Source organism: Onychostruthus taczanowskii, unplaced genomic scaffold (genome assembly GCF_017590055.1).
Source record: "Onychostruthus taczanowskii isolate IOZ18803 unplaced genomic scaffold, ASM1759005v1 scaffold12, whole genome shotgun sequence".
Lineage (NCBI taxonomy): Eukaryota > Metazoa > Chordata > Aves > Passeriformes > Passeridae > Onychostruthus > Onychostruthus taczanowskii.
In genome coordinates, this window is record NW_024498351.1 from 115,355 (window position 1) to 136,791 (window position 21,437).

General features: G+C 36.8%; 1 protein-coding gene across 2 annotated transcripts in view; it reads right to left on the reverse strand.

Annotated features, from left to right (window-relative positions):
• Positions 1–21,437, reverse strand: part of TBCK (TBC1 domain containing kinase) — an 88,206-nt gene that overhangs the window by 25,184 nt on the left and 41,585 nt on the right. For both annotated transcript variants that reach the window (XM_041395822.1, XM_041395821.1), the window contains exons 21-23: positions 17,540–17,576; positions 16,007–16,168; positions 2,040–2,218 (exon numbers count right to left, since the gene is read on the reverse strand). In XM_041395822.1, the coding sequence (XP_041251756.1) occupies positions 2,040–2,218; positions 16,007–16,168; positions 17,540–17,576 (378 nt within the window). The remainder of the gene's footprint in view (positions 1–2,039; positions 2,219–16,006; positions 16,169–17,539; positions 17,577–21,437) is intronic.

The window sequence follows — 21,437 nt, forward strand, 5'->3', positions numbered from 1 at the left end:
GCATCCAAAAGTACAGTCACAAGTGAGAGGCAGCTCATTATGGACTCCTGTTACACAGGACTCTCCAAGTCTGAACTATGGCTCCTGACTGAATCATAACATACTTGACTTGCATCTATCTGTCTCAAAATCTGACACACAAAAATACTGCACATGAGAGTAAACAATACATTTCCAGACTATAATTTCAGATATGAATAGTCTTTCTTGTGCCCAAGAGATTAGTTTCCTCTTTGCTTACATATTTCTGAACCTGTACAGCTCTCTTTCATATGACGAGCTAAAAAACCAAAATACAGCAGTAACCAAAAGCTCCAATATACTTGTGCTTCAAAAGATGTTAAACCTTCAGCTGCACTGCAGTAAATGAAGAGGTCTTTGCTGTTAGGCAGACAGAACTAGAAATGAAAGAGAAGTCAATAGAAGTTCTAGTATTCATTTATCTACTCTTTAACATATCAAAAACATTTGCTTAATTTCTTGGAACTTGTGGGATGGATGAGCCTAATTACTGGTTTTATAAACAAACACAACTTCTGGTATGAAAACAAAAACATTATCAGGAAAAAACCACCCAAAACATTTCTCAGAAAACGGAAGAACACTGAAAGAAACTTGCTTGATCTGAAACAAGGATTTTTCTCTCTATGACAACATTTGTTTAGTAGACCAGGGCTGCTTTCTCCCATCTCCCTCTTTGCTATATCCAAGTGCTTTGACTCTTGCTTTTACACATAAAGGCACAAGCAAATACTTAGAAATGAGAAGACTTGTATTTTTAGTCGTTTGTCATAACATTCAGGAAAGCTAGCACATACACAAAGTCATTTTCACTAGTAGCACTGTCAGCCATCTGACCAGAGAGACTGAATACTTTCCTTGGAAGTTTCCTGGACTTGATGGATCACAGCCCTGGGGAACCCCATCTGAACTCAGTGTTGGATGTGTTTTCTGCAGGAATTTGTACCAGATGACCTTAGGAGGTCCTGTCTGAATTACTCTATCAAAGTGCAGCCCTTGGCTCCTTCAGAAAGCCTCTCTACATATCTCCAGAGCAGCACAGCAGCAGTTTGTGCTGGCTACAATTCCTGGATCACAATGAGTATTCCACTGGAATTTCATTTTTCTTCACCATTGCCTTTCTAGATCCACCTATTGTTTCTTAAATCCTGTGAGATCTTTCAAGTTTCCTTTTGTTCTTCATTTGCATGTCTGCACTGGCAGTCCTGGATTTTTAGCTAAGGCTTCCAGAAATTACAACAGAAATAAAACAAAATAAAAACTAAAGTAAAAACTAAGAAAATGATTGAATATTAAGTTCCAGTTTAAGGACTGAAAAGTAAAGATTCACCTGAATGACAACAACATTTTTTAGTTTCCTAGTAGTTAGGAAAAACAAATAGAAAGACTAAAACCTAATGCAATTCACCAAATAGACATAGCAGGTCTATATATGCTTCCTAGATTATTGAAATGCTCATGAATAAAATGCCTGTAGGAGAATGTGGAAGAAAAAAACCCCAACAAAATAAAATTTAATTTTTAAGACACTAACTAGATTTATACTGTTAAGAGGAAGGAAGGGAATAATTTCAAATCACCAGTATTCAGATAGTGCAATTGACAAGGGAAACAGCCATTAGATTCTACTAGAGAGAGAGGAGAAAAATCTTCTTACTAAATTTGGTATCTATTTAATGCAGATATTCTTAGTTACTAGTTACACTTTGCCAAGATAAACACAGGCATAATTCACCAACTAAAATCTCAGAGTAGCTCGTGGCATATCCTTTACCTGACATGCCAAGATGGAAAAAGCAGCCAGAGCTGCCTGCATCACTTTCCAGTTACCTGTTCTCACTGTCACACTGTTCCTTTTACTGCTGTGCTAAAGCCTGCTTGTAGTTCTGCAGGCGAGCTGTGGACACTGGTGGGCTGTTGTAAGAGAACCGAAGGAGCAGGAGTTGGGAGAGGCAGGAGAAACACGCAACCTGAATAACCTGAACAATCCTCCCCGCTCCAATCCCCAGGCTGCTTACGAGGTCACTCCGAGGAGCTTCCTGGTAGTCTGCAGAGAAGCAGGAGAGGGAAGAGCTCCTGGCGGCGCTGCTGTCGGCGGCCGGCCGCGGGGGCTGCGCGTACTGCCTGAACGTGGCGCTCTTGGGAGTCCAGCGGAACAGGTTGATCGACTCGCGAACGCAACGCTCAATGTCGATCTCTGGAAGGGATTTCAAGGAAAAGCAAGAATATTAAGAGCAAAATATCAGTAAAGCCAAGTAACCCAGCTATGACATTGCTAAATATACATACACCCACCTATACCTTTGTCTGTCTTTCTGTCCCTTGGTCAAAGCAAATGTAGATTTCAAAAGCGTTTTCCCATTCAAAAAGAAAAACACTCAAAAGTTTTTTTATTAAAAAAAAAAAACAACTCCGGAGCTTTTTTATTAAAAAAACCACTTCAGGAGCTTTTTAATTAAAAAATAAAGACATTTTAATGATTAATTTGATCTGTTTAAGCGAAGCATATCAGAACTTTAACCAATGCAAAGTCACGACAGTAATTGAAACCTAGTTGTTGTAAGGCATTGTAAAGTCGTTACAAGTTAAACTATTGACTAATCAATGTAAATTTGTGCAGTTCATCAAAAGTAGATCTCATACAGTGTACAGAGATCAGGATCAACTAAGTGTCTTATTTCTAAATCCTACTAACAGTCAGATTGAAAGCTTTCATCTACTGAATTTTGCATCCCCGCCATTTTAACAAATCTACATGTTATCTGTTTGCTGAAAAGCAGGGGTTTTTAACATTAATTTGTGCTTGATGGCAAACATAATGGATTGTTTTAGAGATTTTAGAGAATTTTTTAAACAAAAAAACAAACAAGTAATACAGTCCTAAACCCAACCAGACATTCCCAATGAAACATCCTAGCTGAAAGAGTGATGTGCCATTGTGATAATATATTACTCAACTTGAAAAGAAAACTGACACCTATCAAATAACAAGCACCCTAAAATAAGATGTGGTCAATTAAAAAGCAGGAAGCTACATTGAAACAGGTAGGTAAAAGAAAAAAGAGTAAACCTGTTGGAAATACATTTTTTGCAATACTAAGCATCCTACCCGTATATATCTTCTAACAAGATGTGACATAAAAGCTTTTACCACTATAAAAGGACTAGTTTTGCACCTCCTGTATGTGGTCTCATGAAGAGCAAAAACAATCCTAGCTTGCATTTCATGACAAAACTGGTGTAGTGAGACAGACAAACAGCAGGGATATCAGCACTTTTTGTGTCTGTGCCAAGATCTTGTATGATTCATTACAACAGTCAAAATTTAGATTAAAGCATCAACTTCTATGAAGAAAACAGAGGCATCGTAGCCAGACTTTATCTGTAGATCTCAAACAGATTTGATACACTGCCATCAATCACTCATTGCCATCAGCAGATTTGATGCCTTGCCATCAATCTGGGAGTTACTCCAGAAACCTCACTCATGAGCAGGGTGATGAGCAGAAGAAGCTGAATTTGAAGCTTGGGGCAGAATAATCTAGTTGGGAGAGATTATTGACTGTTTAAAATCTGGAAGATGTGATCTATTACTCTCCCAGTCACAAAGCTGTCCGTATTCAGGTAGGATACAATCTGCAGCAGACGCTTTAATTCCATTAACGACAAGATGCTTATGTGCTATCTTGCTTCTAAAATTCTGAAAATCTGAGAGTAGAGCTGTGGCTTACCCAATTTTAATTCTAGCTCTAAAAACCTTTCTGTGGGTGTGTAAAAGTAAATTGCAATTTTCCTTGACAATATCAGGTTCCCTAGCTGCTTGGGATAATAGGTGTCACAGATAAATGGACTATGTGATGTCTCAACAGTAGCTAACAATTTCTGATTTCAACTATACTGCAATAGAAGGCTGTTACTCAGCATCATTCCCAAGGAAAATACACACAACTGGAAAATTTCACACAATCTCTTAATTCAGGTAAAGAGAGGAGATGCCTTCCACTGTTTATTTTTCCTCAAGCTCAGAAAACACCCAAAACCACCACCATTACAGTTGCACTTTTTTCTACATTTCTGAAAACTCATTTTATCTATAAAAAGTTGAGAATTTCAGTGCAAGACTGTAGTACATTCATAGTGGGGCTGTGGTTTCTTTTTTTGTTTTGGTTTCATTTGTAGTTTTTTTTTTTTTTTTTTTTTTTTTTTAAAGAGACTGCTGTAATTGAGTTATAAGACCCATTTCCTGCAATTCTTAGCTAAGGAAACATTAGTAGTACTTCTATAATAAATGATATGAATGCCGAAATTAGCTAGTAAAAAAAAAAAAAAAAAAAAAAAAGGAAAACCAATAATTAACAGCATGAGGAGCATTTGGCTGTGAGAGGGCATAATAGCCAACATATATCTGAAATTGAAAACAGAACTGGGGGATGGAATAGGAACACTGTTTGCAGTAAAGCGATGAAAAAGCTGAAAGGAGAAATTGAGACTGACAGTGTTAAACACTGAAACAGGTCAAAATATTTTTCCTAGAAACAAGCTCTGTAATTTCAAAAGAAATCAATTTCAGAGAACTGGAAAAAAGGCTTGGCCACTGCAACAGGCTTCCCAGGGGAGTGGTCATAGCACCAAAGTTGACAGAGTTTAAGAAGCATTTGGACAATGCTCTCAGGCACATGGTGTGACTCTTGGGGTTCCTGTGCAGGGCCAGGAGATGGACTCAGTGATCAGTTTGATCCCTCCCAACTGTGTGCATGTTTGTAAAAAACATAACCAGTTCTCACACATCAGGGTGTAAGTAAAAATGTAGGAGTCTGTTGTTCTGTGTTTTTGGAATGCTTGGTTTCTCATTTCTTCCAAGTAGCATTTCAGGAGGGCAGTGGGCATGGCTGAAAATGAAACTCCACAGAACAAGAGAGAATTTTCAGTGGTTTGTGGGGGAAGCCATCAAAAGCCTAAAACAAATTCACAGGCTGTCAATTAATTCATCTGCTTCTCAGTAATGCAAAATAAAAACTACAACAAGGCAATTCTGGTTTCCACAAGTAACAATAAAAAAGGCTCACAACCACAAAATACCCCCCAACAACGTGCAAATCATAGGCACATGCATGCATATAAATGTGGGAATAGTCAACATCTAGCACCCACAAGGGAGACAAGAATATGGATGGTGAAAGAATTCACTCAAAGAATTTACTCACATTCTTTTGAAAAAAACCCAATTACTTTCAGGATACTAAGACTACATTAAACTGGTATAAATATTTACAGAATATTTATTAGTCACATTGCATGAACAGGCTTCACACTTGAGCAACCTTCAAGCCCTTCTTCATCATTTGTTTGCAATTTCAGTTTAAGAAAAATCGCTTCCTGTCAGTAACTAAAATGCAATTCAATCTCATGCGCCCTTGCTGGATAAGATCTTTTCTCCTCTTTTTGGCTAATAAGTAAGGGTCTCCTGCGCTACTTCAATCCCAATTTCTTCCCATGCCCTTTCAAATATATGACAAATGAGTCAGTCTCTGGTGAAATGTCCATTTTCTGTTATCTCCCCAAGACTTTGCATTCACACAGCATTAATCCTGCCTGTACTCTTCCTGCTCCCAAGCCACTGCACTACAAGCCAGAAAACATTAGAGCTTCCACATTATTAGAAACATACCATTGGTATGTCAGAAGCATAAATATATCAAGTCAGAGCCTAGATTCTTGAACAGGACTATAAACAAATGAACAGAGACTACTTCAGCAGAATGCCAGAGCACTTGACACTTGCAAACAACTTAGAGGAACATTCTTCTGAGAGCAGGGTCTGCATAAACCTCCAGGTGCGAGCAACAAATGAAAGTAACATTCAGAAAGGATGAAGAGGGCATGCTCACTCATGGAGATGTATATGTAATGTCCCAGTGCTCTCCAAGATGCCCACAGTGGGGTATTTTATAGTTTAAAAACTATGTGCCTTCTGTTTCTATTAAGACAAATTATTTCATTGGAAAATCTGTAATGAAAATGTGCTGAATAACATGGTGTCATTAAATATGAAGTGTGAAAAAAATTTAAGCCTGACTTAAAACATAATAAAAATACTATAAAAATAAGTTAAAATTTCAAAACTTAGTACATCTTCAAACTGGTTTTGAAAAATTGCAGAGCACCTGTATTTCAAAAAGTCAAAGCTGGAACCCAAGTATCTTAGGAACCAAAGTCATAATTTCATTTTCAAACATTATATTTAGGAGGTCTGGCTCAAATGAGCTCAAGTATTTCACAGTCAAACAGCAACCAAGCCTTACAGGAAACAATTCTATGGAAGCAGCTAATTGCTCAGCATCAAAAGGCTGTCTCTGACATTTCTAAATACGCAAATAATACAGCAACAGATAAACACAGGAGCAGAGAAGGGAAAGAAAAGTGATCTAACAGCAGCACCTTGGGTTTGCCATGGCCCTATCCTAACATTAAGCCTACTGAAATGTTTTGCTCCTTTTCTGAACTAAACTTGTTTATTCTAAGATGTTTTTCATTTTGCTTTTATGCTAAACTGTAACTTCTTACTGCTGCCTGCCTCTATCCACAGCCTCAACTGAAAAGGACAGCTCAGACTGACATAGCTGCTTTTTAAGCTATGTAAGTTTATTATTATAGATACAGGAGAGAAATAGATTGCACTTGAAACAGATGTTGAAAAAAGCATCAGTTTTAAGTGCAATACACCTGTGACAAAAGCACACAGAATGTTTTATTTTTATAGAAAAACCGGGTGTGCATATGTTGTTCACAGCAAGTGAAGGCAAGCAATGGAGAAAAACGTAAGACAAATGGTTCTTTCCTAATGAAAATCTACACAGACCAAGTCTTTGTGTGCAGTTAATCAATTCCAGACCCTTTTCCTTGGGTAACAGGATACCAGTTAAGAAACTCAGCCAAAACAAACTGCTTCTGCATTTTGGGAATAGACCAGAATTATGAGTGTGGTTTGACATCTCCATCACAAATACTTTATTACCACCCTGCCAGGCAACATCAGCTTTCACCACACAGCCACATAAATAGGTCAGAAACTCTCTGTGCTATGAATGCTCTGGTACTGAATAGGTCAGTCAGTTCAACCTCCTGATTCTTGCTCTTAGAAGAAATAGAGGTGAAAGGCCATAAACTCTTTTTTCCTGATGACATACAGAAGAGTGTGCATATTTAAAAGGACAAATCTAGGAAGAGAAGTGACATTTCTATCCAACATCTCTGTATCTATTATTGTAAGAAGGGCATTATAAATGAAAAGGTCAATGCAGAACTATTCTTTTTACATTATTTATTTCTGACATTGCAGGATAGTTGCGTGACTTCATTTTTGTTTGTAGACAGCAGTAGAAAGAAGCAGCAGTAGACATTATGAATTATTCCCTAGACATCAGACTGCATAAAGGGCAAACATGGATTCTTTTCTTACTTGTGATTGTAAAAATTCCTCTGACTCAGCAGCTCACTGGAAAGGTTTGCTAAAGAATGCCTTCCAGTATGGAAACGTGATGGTGTCAGGATTGACATGAGCAAGGAACACACAGAATGCCAAGTGACTGTACAAAGAGTAAAGCTGTACTGTAAGTCAATCACCAAATGCCACATGCTATGTCTTATTGAGAAAGACAGAAATAGATTGGAAGTAGTAGAAGACTGGAGCTAAGCTCTGACAAGAAAGCACTTTTTAAACTTTGTTATGAGGTGTGGCAATGCTGTTGAACAGCAGCTATTTCTGCAAACTAACAAAATGTTGAAGACAGCTGGAGCAGTCCTATCACAGGGTAGGACACTGGCCAATGAAAAAGCACAGGAATTCCCAATATATAATGGAAATAATCAGAGGGACACTACTATGCAAAACTTGACAAATACACAAGGGGAAATAAAGCAGCTCAGCAGAAAAATCAACATTAATTCATAGGTAGATAATAATCAGAAGATGCATGAAAGGACAGGTTTATAAAATTGCAGGGATCAGCTCAGAGGATAAACTTGTGATGCCACCAACACAACATCCAACAACAGTTAACTTTTGAAATAATAACTATTTTTTGGCTTTTCTATGTTCTTTTTGTTATAATATTTGCTAGTATCTGTTAAGTCACTTTTAGAATCTGAAATACTAGTGAAACTCACCTTCTTTATCCTAAATCTATGCTTCACAGAAATAATATGCAAAATACTGAAACTCAGCAAGCAAAAATAGGGATAATGCTGTTAAAGGTTTCCATCTGGGTGGTAACTATGAGCTACTTCAGTTATTTTCCAGTTGTAACAGGTATAAACCTGTAAAAACTCTACAGTCAGAAACTCTGACCAGGCCAAATGCTTATAAAGCTGATGACTCTCTCAAGGGCCATAAGCAGAAGACCTTTGCATTAGCTCTCCTGTTAGCCTTCAGGATATTTGTAAGGAAATAACATGAAGCAACTCAGATTTTCTGCTTTTAAAATAAAATGGAAATTCAGGTAATCCTGAAAAGGAGTACCTGTTTCCATGACGAAAGGATGAAAGCCTCTAATTTGACCTGTTCAATCCCATACCAGTGATGGAAAACTCTGGGTAAAGATAAATACAAACAGAGCATTTAGATCTGCCTAATGAGTATCCTGAACCATGGAACACTCTCAAACTGCTAGAGCAAGCAACATCTTATTCAGGATTGAAATGTTATTTCCCACAAATACAGCAACTGTAAACAGGAAGGATAACCATCTTGCTTATGTACCCATACTTAAAACTGCTTTCATTTCCAAAAAAAATGCTCTAGCCGTTTGGCACTGCAGTAGATAACTTACTGAGATCCAAAACTTCCAGTGTTTACTACTAGTCAAGTCTGTTAGTGTTTCACATAGCAAAACTAATAGCTTTAAGTAAATGACAGCAGCCCAATCTTGTCAGCATACATTTTCTAAGTTATTTAAAGCTTGCAGCATAATTAACCTACTCATAAGCCACGAGAAAAAGTTCCTTTATGCTTTGAAAGATCTCAGTTAACACCCTCATTTGAATTTACACATGAAAGCATTAAAGTACATTCAAGACATAAAAGTTTGTCATTTCAGGGTTGCATTCCCAGCAGACAAGTTTGTGGTTTATCAGCTTACATGACTGCCTACATGATTTGTCTCCTTAGAATGGTGCTATGCTTTTTATTAGCATGAAGACTGACGAACTAGCAGGAGACTGTCTAGCTCCTTGCCTTGCTCTAAAGCCAAATGCAACGTGTCCAGCCTATCCCCCCTATCTCCTACAGATGCTTGCCTTCAGTTCTTAAATTTTTGAAGTGACAGAGGTGTCACCTGACACACCCCTGCTGGTTAATCAGATATTTATCAGCATTGTCAGAATGCAGCCAACATTGCTCACATAAAATGTGAGTTCTTCTCAGTTGGGATACGTGCCCTTCCTGAACAAGTTTTGCCCTTCAATATTAACAATGCAGTCCTGAAATTTATTCCAACATTGCAGTATTAACAAAGTCTTACCTTTAGGTACAAACCCTGCTCTAGTTCTCCATATTTAGTTTTGGACTTCCTGTGGATTTCTACTAAAAGCCAGGATGCTCTTAGGACATTAGGAATAAAGAAATTTGGACAGAGAGAAACAAATGCTTCATGCAGCTTTATAAAGGTAAGAGTTTAAGTGAAATAGTATGTGAAAGTAAATCAAAGGGAATTGACAGCTATCCCAAAGTAGAAGAGCACTGAGAGCTCACTTAACCTCATTTCAAAGTCCTTATTTTGACAGATTTTTCTAGCTCTCAGCCTACACTGCCATTCCAATCTGTATTTAAGTAATGTGTATCTCCTCCCCAAATATATCTACAATCATATAGAAATGTGGTGATAATGCACATTTCAATCAAGAATTTTTAATACAGCATTATTTGTGCAGCCCATTTAGAAATTCTCCTCAATTAACAGTTAGAGAACTAAAGATTATTGAGCAGAACATTTATACCCAGGAAAACAAACATATTCAGCATAACAAAATTATAAACAGATACCCTATGCAGCACCTTGCTCTGTCAGCAACGTTCTCCGCAATTGTAAAAGGAAAAAAGTCTAGTATCCAGTATTGCTTTCTAAGTATGAGTCTAATCCTGAATCAGTTGGTATGATTGTAGTTTCAATGGGAAAAAAAGGAAATACTTTCCCAAGGCAGCTTTGTAATGAAGAAAAAAAATCACCCCATCTAGCAACAAAGCTCAGATAAGAGCAGCTGGAGTTTTGTCAGTTCAAGCCTAGAAATACTAGTATGTTTGACAGTCTACCTTCTTGTAATTACATTTTATTTCAGTGTAAAGGTGTACAAAATCCCACATGACTAACAGATGGATCATTCTATTTTCTAAAGTGCCTTATCACTATGGACAGTGCTATCAGGGCTCTTTCAAGAAACAGGGCATAAGCTGTGTGTCAGACTGTTTTTAAGACATGGACTAGGAAAGTTCTACTGAGGAACTCACTTTTCACCCTTTTTATGAAGCACCATCTCTTGTGGCAGACAGCCCTTCGCTAAAGGATATATATTTGATTTTCTTCTGCCAGTGACAACTACAGACTACAATAAAGTATTTCAGTATTTTTTTCTTTAGTGTGTTGTCCACTCCAGCATTTCTCTTTAGTCTCAAGAGGGCAGAATCTATAATCTAGAACTGTTTTCTTTTTGTCACAATGAGTGGAAAAGATGAATAATTAAAGAATTCACAGCTTCAGGTAAAACAACATCAATCTTACAGAGTTTGACACTACCAGACAGTCTTGGTGAGCAGGTGTGCCCTAACAAATCTCTCTGCTTCTGTCTCAAAGCCAATAATCTTGAGGAATTGCATCATGAAATACACCTGCATCTCCAAAAAGCCATCTAACATAGCAAAGATGAGCACCCTGCTCACAAAAAGATGTTTCCATAAATATCAGCCTGACCTACATACTTCAAGAAAAGAAAACGAGGAAAAGTGACTTCCTTTTAAATGCTGATGTCTTTTGATATTTCCAATCAATATTTTTGTCATAGTTACAACACCATTATCATGTGTATCATGTGAAAGACAACAAAGTGCTGTTTTTCTTCAGCTGTACTGTAACTTGAAAAAGCAGTCAGCTTCCCTAGCTCTGCAGCAAAATACTTTCCAAAATACTTTCATGACAACAGAGCAATATGTCAAACTTTTGTAGCTGAAGTTAAAAAAGTTTCCGTTTAGAAGAGCTGTCACGGCTTCTGTTCCTCAGAGCATTAATCTAAGCAATAAGATATTTTCAAAAGTGCATGAAAAAAAGTCAAACCCTAACCAAAACATTGTATTATCTTTATTTTTCCTACTGCTCACGGGAATATGAAAAACCACTCCATCTCTGTAAGTCTCTTCAAAGGTGGTGTTTTAATCTCTGAGGTTACATTTTCCTTGGAGGAGTGGTGAAGCAAATGGGAACAGGCACTAAACACCCACAAACTCAATATGGACTTGGTGGCCAACTGTCATTTTTTCCTCTTATCAGATCTATATTAACTAAATGCTGAACCACCAGAAATTCCAGTACAATAAAAGCATATGGATCACAGATGTGGGCAAACAAAGGATTTTTAGGAAGCAAAACAGCAGAAAGTAGCTACCCAGGGTCACAAACATATCTAAAAGTAGAGCCTTCTGATATGTGCCTAATTTTGCTGCTGTCAACAGAAATGCATCATTCAAAACTGCTCCATACAATCTTTGTAGAGAATTTCTACTGTTTTTAAACTTTTAGTCCATTTATAAGCTGGATACAATCCTTCTAAGCATTCATATGGCTTCCACCATCACAGGATTCAGCATTTTGGCACATCACTAGAATGGCAATGGATATAATAATTTCTCCCACATTAGAGAAAATCCGTTCCATGGAGAATAGTTTATGTCTGTGGTTTGACAACAGCCAGATCTTGCATCTTAAAGCTACATGCCTGTGTCTTATGAAGTTTTCCACTTCAACCCTTTTACCGTAGCTCCTCATTGCACTGGATTGCTTTTCTACAGTCAGCCTGTATGAACTTCCCATCTGAGGCCAAGGTTCTTCCTTTGGAAGCACTGACTATCCCGGAGTCAGCAAAAAGACACCTTCCTTGTGGTGCAAAGCATTAAAAGAATGAACCAAAATTGCTCTTGCTCCAAAATTACAGAAGATGAGCTTATTGAACTAACCTAAAAGGTTGCTTCGAGTATGTTTTATGTCATGTTTAGGCTTGGTATTTTCCTATTGCCTAACAACATCTGTCCCCATCTTTCCATCAGTTCTCAGAAGTCCACAACTCATGTCTGTACATAGTGCTGATACTGGCAGTGATCACTGGAGGAAGATCTGTTTGCCAGGCTCTATACTGCATCCATTCCAGGTGGGAGGGGATTGGCCTAAGGATCCTTCAAATGTTTGCAAAGAGCAGTATATGTGTCTGGATGCTTCCTAACAAAATCTGCTGTAGACTTTGTACTACTTGTACAGTGGGTAATGAACCTGGTAATCTAGTCAAACTACAATAACCATAATTTTTTAGTTGAATAATGGACATTATCACACAAACTTACCACAAGTTTCTAAAGACTAAGCTACAAGCAAAACTGCATGTCTTAAAGTAGACTTACACATTTGGTCCTCAAAGCATGAAAAGCCTTCTGGGTTGTAAATCTGCTGATACAGGTTAAGGGATAGGTTAAGGGATATCCAGACTGGCTTAGTACAAATAAGCAGAGGTCTGAAAGCAGAGTCCTGTCTCTGTTGTTGGTACCTCAGGAATCTCATCATAGTAGTGTCACCCTTACCGTTTTCATTTTCCTGACACATACTGCTACATGGCAGACTTACAGGTAATGCGTAATGTCTTTGCTCTCTCCGCATCACAAATAAGACAAAATGTACTAAGTCTCAAAACTACAGGTAAAATATTAGCAACAATTCCAGTGTTGGTTTTGTGTGTCTGTCTCAAATAATCCTAAATATTCTCTGGAATCTATATTGCTTGAATGAAGTTTGTACTTAACAGAGGTCCTTAAACACAAGGAAAAAATATGAAAGAACAAATGACAGAGAATTTAAATTTAAAACGCCCAGCAGTCTGGGGTAGTAATTTCCTAAACAACCTAATTCTATTTACGTTTTAGCAGTTGCTTATATGTCCCCTTCATACAGCTCCATGAGGAATGAACTAGGATATTTGTTGCAAAAGGATTTTCCAGTATTTTTAATTAGCCAATTACTTTATCAATATCTTCAAATAAATTTCCTAATCTGCTAGGACATCATTTGAACAACATAAAAATAAATTAAAATTTCCAACACAGCTTCCAAAAACAGCAAGCATTGCCCAATTGTATTTGCTTTATAGATAAAATATGGCCAAAGCTTTGAGACAAGTATTGGAAAGGGTTTTCAGAACCAAGTAATCAGTGCTGACACAACGCCCCTTCACTTTCCTCACATCGCTATTATTTAAATTTTTAAAATTATTTTAATTAATTAAAAATTATTTTAAAACAATAATTCCATTTGTGTTATATACAGTGCACTGGAAATTAGGCAGTGGGGTTTTTGTTATGTATAAACAAGATATCTTAAAAGTGTTCCACGAAGTTTCAAGATTGCAGTAAAATACCTCCATCACTCTGGAAAGGAAGTTGCTATCATTGGCAGCCTGAAAAAAGCCATTCCAGTGCACACAAAACTTACAAATTACAGGAGTTTCAGACTCTTGAGCAACAATTGATTTTAGTTTAAAATTATCACAAATGTTTTGAACAACATATTCTCTTCCTGGGAGTGATATACCCTCAGGTGAAAGTTATTTAAATTACTTTCAGAAAATTCCCAGCCTTGGCACACAACTTATCGTAACCAAAATAACAGAAGTCTTGTACGGAAAACACAGGTGACAAAATGCATAATGAGTCAATACTTTTTAATCAGAAATAAGACTCAGGTCAGAAAGAAAAGGCACAAGGCTATGAGAATTATACGTTGAAAAAGTTACTGATTAAGCTAGACCAACAACACTTAACTTTTAAGACAGACTACAATTGTCTTTCACCCTTTGTTGCAACAACCCTTATTATTTTTTCCCTTAGTAATTTTACTAGCAGTATTTTATAGAATGCTTTAGATTAATCTCAAAATATTCAATTGTGTCACTGTTGACATTGTAAATATCACAGACATCACCCATTTGAGAAAAAAAACCCACTTTTCAGAAACCTGTATTTCTTACCAGAGTATCAGTAAAGTTGTCATCACCTAAAATCAGCAGAATGTGTGTGCCTTATATCACCACAGATTTTAGTGATTTAATTTTACTATATGAACACGTATGTATTACAAGAACTAAGGTGTTCTTATACATGACCTCAGCATAAAATACTTCCACTGTCAGTAAATCAGCTGATTTGAGATAAATTGGAATCTATAATTTAGCACCCTTCAAGAAAAAGAAAAATATGGAGAAATTACCTTAGGCAAGAAAATAAGTTAAATATTAATGGAGCTGTACTTAACTAGGACATACAGCTAACACACGGGGGAGGAGAGGGTGGGGAGAGAATCAGTCTTTTAGTTTAGCACTCACATTTCAGCCATCTCTAGATATCCCATTAAATTTATCATTTGAAATGACTAAACATACACATTGAAAATTAAAATTCTACACTATAAGGAATGGCCTAATTAAATTTCTTATGAATTTAAAAATATAGTAGCAAATGGATAGTACATATCAAACTAATAAGTAGGAGACAAATTTTGAAATCCAGACCCATATGGAAGGGTTTACAGTGAGAGACAATTTGTGATAACAATATTTAAAGAAATCACAGAGCTTCATTTATGATAACTCACTGACTTATGAAACTGTGAAGTCAGCCTCATCTGCTTGGTATCAAATCCTAGACTGCTGCTAACCTCTGTGAACTCTGCAGTTGTGGAGACTGCAACACTTAAGAAGACATTTTACATTCTTCTTCAAACTTCATTCTCTCGTTCAGTTCTTCTGAATAAGAACTTCTGTTTAAATGAATTACTGAATTGCACACATGGGTGTTCAAATAGAGCTCACTAAATCCTTAATTAGCCCAGGAATTACCCCAAAGTTAGAGCTATCTAAAGAAAAGCCACACATTTAAAACAGTACCAACTTCTTACTTAAGACCTGTATTACATTAGTAAGATCCTGAGCAGGAGAGAGGGAATTAATACCTTCCTATTTGTGTCACTACAAACTAAAATACATCTTTCAGCTGGCTTACTCAGTTCAAATGCCTTCTGCTGTCTTACTAGGTACTTGCTCAGAAGGAAGCTCCAACCTTCATGGTTAACTGCAATGTATTTTTGTAAGGTACCAGTTTGTATGGATAGGTTAATCACCTCCCACTGAGCAAAGACACAGAATGTCTGCACAATGATCATGCAGACTCTGATACAGTTTTGAAAGTTATTCTGAAAGCTTTAAATTTCAAATGGAAATATTTAACAGAGTAATTCCAATGGCTTCCTATACTGCTTTCCCTAATCCTGTTACATTAATTACTTCCAGAGTACATGTTTAATGATGTTAGAAAGGAAAACAGGCTAATACCAGCACCAAAGAGAAAAAGGACCATTCAGAAGTTATTCATTCAATTTATTTAAAAATTCATATAAACTGATTGTGTCTGTATGTGGCATGGCTACAAACAGTTGTTTCTGAATTAGTTTAAATAGTTCTACATTTCACAACAGAATACTCTAATCTTCACCTGGAAATAACAATCCTACTGCATTCTTGCTGATGACAGCAAAAAAAATGACTCCAACTAACTACAATAAATTGTAGTTAAGACCCACACACACTGGCAGTGAGTTTGCCTAAATCTACCATGATTTCTAAGCATATATTTAGAAACACACTGGAGAAGACAGAGAAAAAAAGGAAGAAACAGTATTTTCTGTACCTGGCAAGTCTGAAAAAAGGAGAATGCACTCATTGAATCCATTAGCCAAAAGACGATCCCTCAGCTGTTGAAGTATGGCAACTCCAATACAGAATGGGAAGGAGGAATTTCCAAGCAGTAATGTATCCCACAAGTGAAAAATTTTGTGCAAAGGAAAGACATCTGCATAATGAATAAGCACAATAAATAAACTCTATAAGCATATACACACAATAACAGGGTTAATGAGTTGCCTATGTACTTTTCTCCCATCTCGAGTGATTTATTTTTTATTTAGGAGTAAAGAGGACTCAGCCTGTTTAGGATCATGTTTGTGTTCATATGAAGTTTGATTATTCTGTAAATATCAGTCTTCTTAATGAATACTTGGAATCACATTTTGAGTATGTCAAGAATTAGGCAATTTATTTTTCTTTTAGTACAGTACAATTACGTATTAAGGCATGCCTATCCCTTCTTCACAATAAGATGACACTAACGAGTTAATCAATAAGATCAACTACTTATAATTAGACAAAAAAATGAACAGAAGAAAGAAAAGATTGGCAGAATAAAAGAAAGACAAGGAAAAAGGCCTACTAAAAATAGCAAGATTTTATATATAAAGCTGAAGGTTATTCTCTTAAAATATACCATCTTCCAGCTAAATAGTTCTAAGACTTTATTGCACTTGATTGCTTAAGGAAAACATCTCACTGGTTTTCCAAAGGTGGTGATTCTCATGAAGGCTATAGAAAAAGGGACAATTGCAAGAACCAGCGCTTTACAGTCAAAATCTTTAGAAAATGCAATCAAGAATCTCACATGAAGTTTTCTGATATTTCATCAGAGAAATAATCTATCAGCTCTTTACATTCTGTCACTTCTTTGAAAATTTAAATTCAATGTCTGCCAATGTTGATATGACATGAAAAAAATCAAAGATTTTTGAGAAAAAAATCTAGATTTTCTAGACTTGATTTATTAACTTTTTCTCTGTAATTAAAAACCCACCAAATTAGAAAGATCTTTTTTCCTAATACACATGCACAAATATAGTAAACTAGTTATACCAGAATAACAGTGTGTCAATGTGCAACAAAAATATTATTATCTTCCAAAACAAAGTCACTCTCTTTCTTACATTATTTGAGTGATGGCAGGGGATGGTGGTGTGGTTTGGTTTTGCTTTTTAACTATTATGCTATTATGACATCTTTTTCCAGTAGATAACAGCTTCCTCTGAACACACCCTAAATACTGCAGGTGTAAAATAATCCAGACAATAATAACAACAACAGCATAATGACTGTATAATAACGTAACAATAACAACAACTCAAAACCACAGGAGAAACACTAATTATTACCAAATCAGGGCAGAAAGTAAGTGACAGGCACTGCTGAGTTTTCCATAACACATCCTTGCAAATTATAAGCATCCTACTAAATGACCTATCATACCAATTAAGAAAGGTTTTAGCCGGAAAAGTGAGAAAAATTAAGCTTAAGAAATAGAAGAACATTTAATCGGAGGAAAAAAAGGCATACTCACGTGTAAACATTGTAAGAAACCAAGGAATTGCATAAAGCTGCCAAAGGTGGTGATGGGGGAAAGAAGACAAAAAAAAAAGTTTTGAGAACTCAATTTGTCTACGACAATTGTCAGCTACATCAAAAATTGCCTATTTTGCATGAATTCAATTAGAAAGGAAAATAACTGCAGTGGCAGATCATCTATCACACAACTCTTAGCCTCTCAGAAACTTTTTTCATCCCCAAATGTTTCAAATTATCAGTTTGTAACACTGTATTGAAAACAGTAAAAAACAATCACAATCCTTACTAAAATATAACCTTCAAAGTCTTAAAGAACTCAAAAACCTACTCTACTAAACTGTTGAAATTCTCAATAATATAAGCAAAAATTAGCCAAGGATGCCTGAAAAAGCACAAACCAACTCGATTTAATGTATCTTTTTGACTAGGGAAGAAAACGGTTTTATAGAAATAACTAAAAGTTCAAATCATGTTTTTCAAGAGAAAAAAATAACCACATCTGCCTTTTTCTGCCATGCTGATATTCATTAAAATGCATACTTGCCAGGGAAGACATGAAGGACAGTTTCATTCTCAGTAAATGCTCACTAACACCCAAGCATTTCTGTAGTGCCACTGTGACCATTTTGGGGCAGTGTCACCCGAAGGGGTCCTGCTTCAGCACTTACACCCCCCCGAGACTCGTGCTGCTTTAATGCCTGCAAGCTTCCATACTCAAGATATCATACAGAGAAAGAGCTAAGCATTTATGACACCTTAAGAACTTCTAATTTTTCAATGATGCATTTAGCAAGGCAAAGGTAAGGAAATCTCTTTTCTTAAAACATCAAATTGCGCAGAAAGCTTCCATAAATTAGGAATGCAAGAGCGAGACGATCATTGTTAAATTTTACTCAGCTGCATGGCTCATGTGCTATGAAGATTTACAGTTAAACATAAAGCTTAATATATTACTTTTTAACTCGTAAAAAGTGCAAATTAATCCTCCTATTGAGCTTTTCCTTGAAGTAAACAAATGAGGAGCAGAAAACATAATTGATATTATGTTAATAAATTACTTCTTATTCCATAAACCCTGAACTGGATTATGGCTCTGACTAAATGATGTACACATTTGCTGAAAACCTTCTTAGCACAGCTCTAAATTATATTCCTATGCCTTCACCTGCATGCCTGAGATCTGAACCATACTGTCCCTAAACTAAGGAAGGTTCAATGACCTGTTCACCACTTCTAATATTCAGCAGGATTTTATGAAGATTGACCTCCAGTCCACCAATTGATTTTAAGCATTCAAAATCCAAACCAAATCAATTTCTATCACCATATTATTCTTATAATACTATTTCCCTCAGTATATCTATGACATGTTTTAAATAGGTGGCATTCTAGGAATAGTAAGATATCCTGTTCCCTGAAATATCCCCTGCAGTGGTTGTGACCAGCTAATATTTGTTAATCTTCTTGTTTGTATGCAATATCTTGCCTCCCATGCAGTAGGAAAACCAGCCTAGTGTCCTGATGCTCCTCTTTGCTTGGAGGTACATATTATGCAAAGCACATTATTTCCTTGGTATTTAAAAGAAATTATTTCCTCTTTTTCATATATATGATTTAAATGTTTTACCAAAGCAGATCCTCATTTTCTCCTAATTTCACAAACATCTCTATCATGCATGCATTTACACAGAAATAAACAAGAAAATACATGAAATGTGAAGCTTTGAATATTATTAAAAGGTAATCACAAGGAAAATCACTGCTTTGCTCTAAACCACCCCCACCAAACCTATCAGCAGTGACATAAAAAGTAGGTCAGACAATTTAAGTAGAAGGTGTCAGGGGAGCTTTTATTGAAGGGAGTTTTTCCTCAGACTTGAACAAAAGTAATGCTTTAAGACAAGGAGGCGTTGGAAAGCCCGAAGAGGTTACGGATGCCATTAGCAAGCAAGGAGAGGGAAGGCACAACGCTGTTCCCCGAGGGCAGCGAAAGGGAAGCAGGAGCGGCTCCGACCCGGGACGGCACTCGGGACACGGGACTGCACACAGCGCTGGGGAACGCTGCCCTCCAGCGGCCGCCGCCCGCAACAGCAACAGCAGCGCGCCGCGCCCGGAACAACGAGCTCCGGGAAAAGAGAATTTCAACCCTCCAGTGCTGAACCCCCGAACCTAAGGGGGGTCTGGTTTTACTTGACACTTAACTCTCCCGAAGTACATCTAATGTGTAATCAAAGTAGCATCTGAACAGCTGGAATAGCCTGAGAATAAGCCGCATTAAAAAAAGAGCCTGTAAAACCAACACATTGTTTTTTACAGAGACCTTGAGAGGAGCAGTGCCATCATTATAATTTTGCTTTGTATCAGGGAGTAATGCCACCCATGTTCTGCCTTTCCTTTCCTTGCTTATTCATAGCATTCATAACTTCTTCAGGCTTACAAACACCTCCTTGTCTTAAGTCATTATATTTGTTAAAATCACAGGAAAAATTCCCTTCTATAATAAGTAATATAGAAAAAGTGTAACTTTTTTTCCTGCATATACTTTAGCTGTACCATATATTGCAGTGCTAAATCCAAAGATAAAGAGGTTTGTGATTTTTTCTCCTATTAAATGCCTGTTTAATTTTTTTCCTGTTTGATGTATGTGTGAAACAACATTGTACAACAATAAGCAGAACTTTGTTTTGCTAAGTTGTTTTAACAAATGTCCCAACTGCTACTTTTTGCTTTAATTCTCTGTTGTTAATAAAAACTGTATTTTTGCTTTCTACAACTTCTTCACTGGGGGGAGAGGTGGAGAGGGAAATGCTGAGCTCTTCTCCCTGGATCTAGTGACAGGATATGTTGGAATAGTTCAAAGCTGCACCAAGGGAGATTTAGATTGGACATTAGAAAGCTTCTTTCTTTACCAAGAAGGTGGAAACACTGGAAGAAGCTTCCTAAAGAGGTGGCTGATGCCCCAAGGCTGTCAGTGTTCAAAAGGCAGTTGGACTATGAGCCTTGTAGGACCCTTCCAAAGGGAATTGTCCATTCTACAAACTCCTGATCTTTCACCTTCCTGCTCCACATTTGAGATACAGACACAAGTGCTTAGCTTCAATCCTATATGTTGCCTAGACAATCATATATTTAAAGGCTTCAGAAAGGTGCAAAAGATAAGGCAAATTGAATCACATTTTTAATATGAGATTCTACCCACCTATATGTACCTACACAAAAAAAAATTTGAAGAATGATCACTTTCTTCATAAGAGAAAAAGATCAGCAATTCATTTTCAGGTAATTGTGTAACAGGGCAAACAGAAAAAGTACTTCAAGGGCAGGATATTTAAGATGAAGCCCTGTTACTGACACCTTGTGCCTATCACCAAAACCAAGTTAAGGTATCTACCTGTGCCAGCAGCTTCAGCAGAATGATATTAAGGGACTGCAATCAGTTTGCCTTCTATGTTAGTGGATAGATGACAACTGTGTCTACCTTCCATAATTCACAGCTGTAAGTGCTTTAGAGTAATTTATGGCTACCACTGCACTTTTAGCAACATTGTACACTTCATTTTCTTCTTTAACATGGTCTGCTGTTTAGGGTCAGAATTAGTCAGAAAAATAAGGAATGTGTTATACAGGAATATATAGGGTGGGGAAAAGTATAAACTTTGGGAGAGAGCAAAGAAGAACTGTAAGATTCAATATATATATTATCCCTCTATTTATATGTAAATCACATAGCCACAGCAATGTACTTAATCCAGGCACCACATCAGCTAATAATATTCACGACGACTCAAGCTTCAGCAGTGTTCAATATTCTGAGAGCTACGTGACCTGAAGAAAATGAGAAGGGTGCCAGGAACACAATCTTGCCTGCAGCACAGCCTGCGTTTCAATGATGA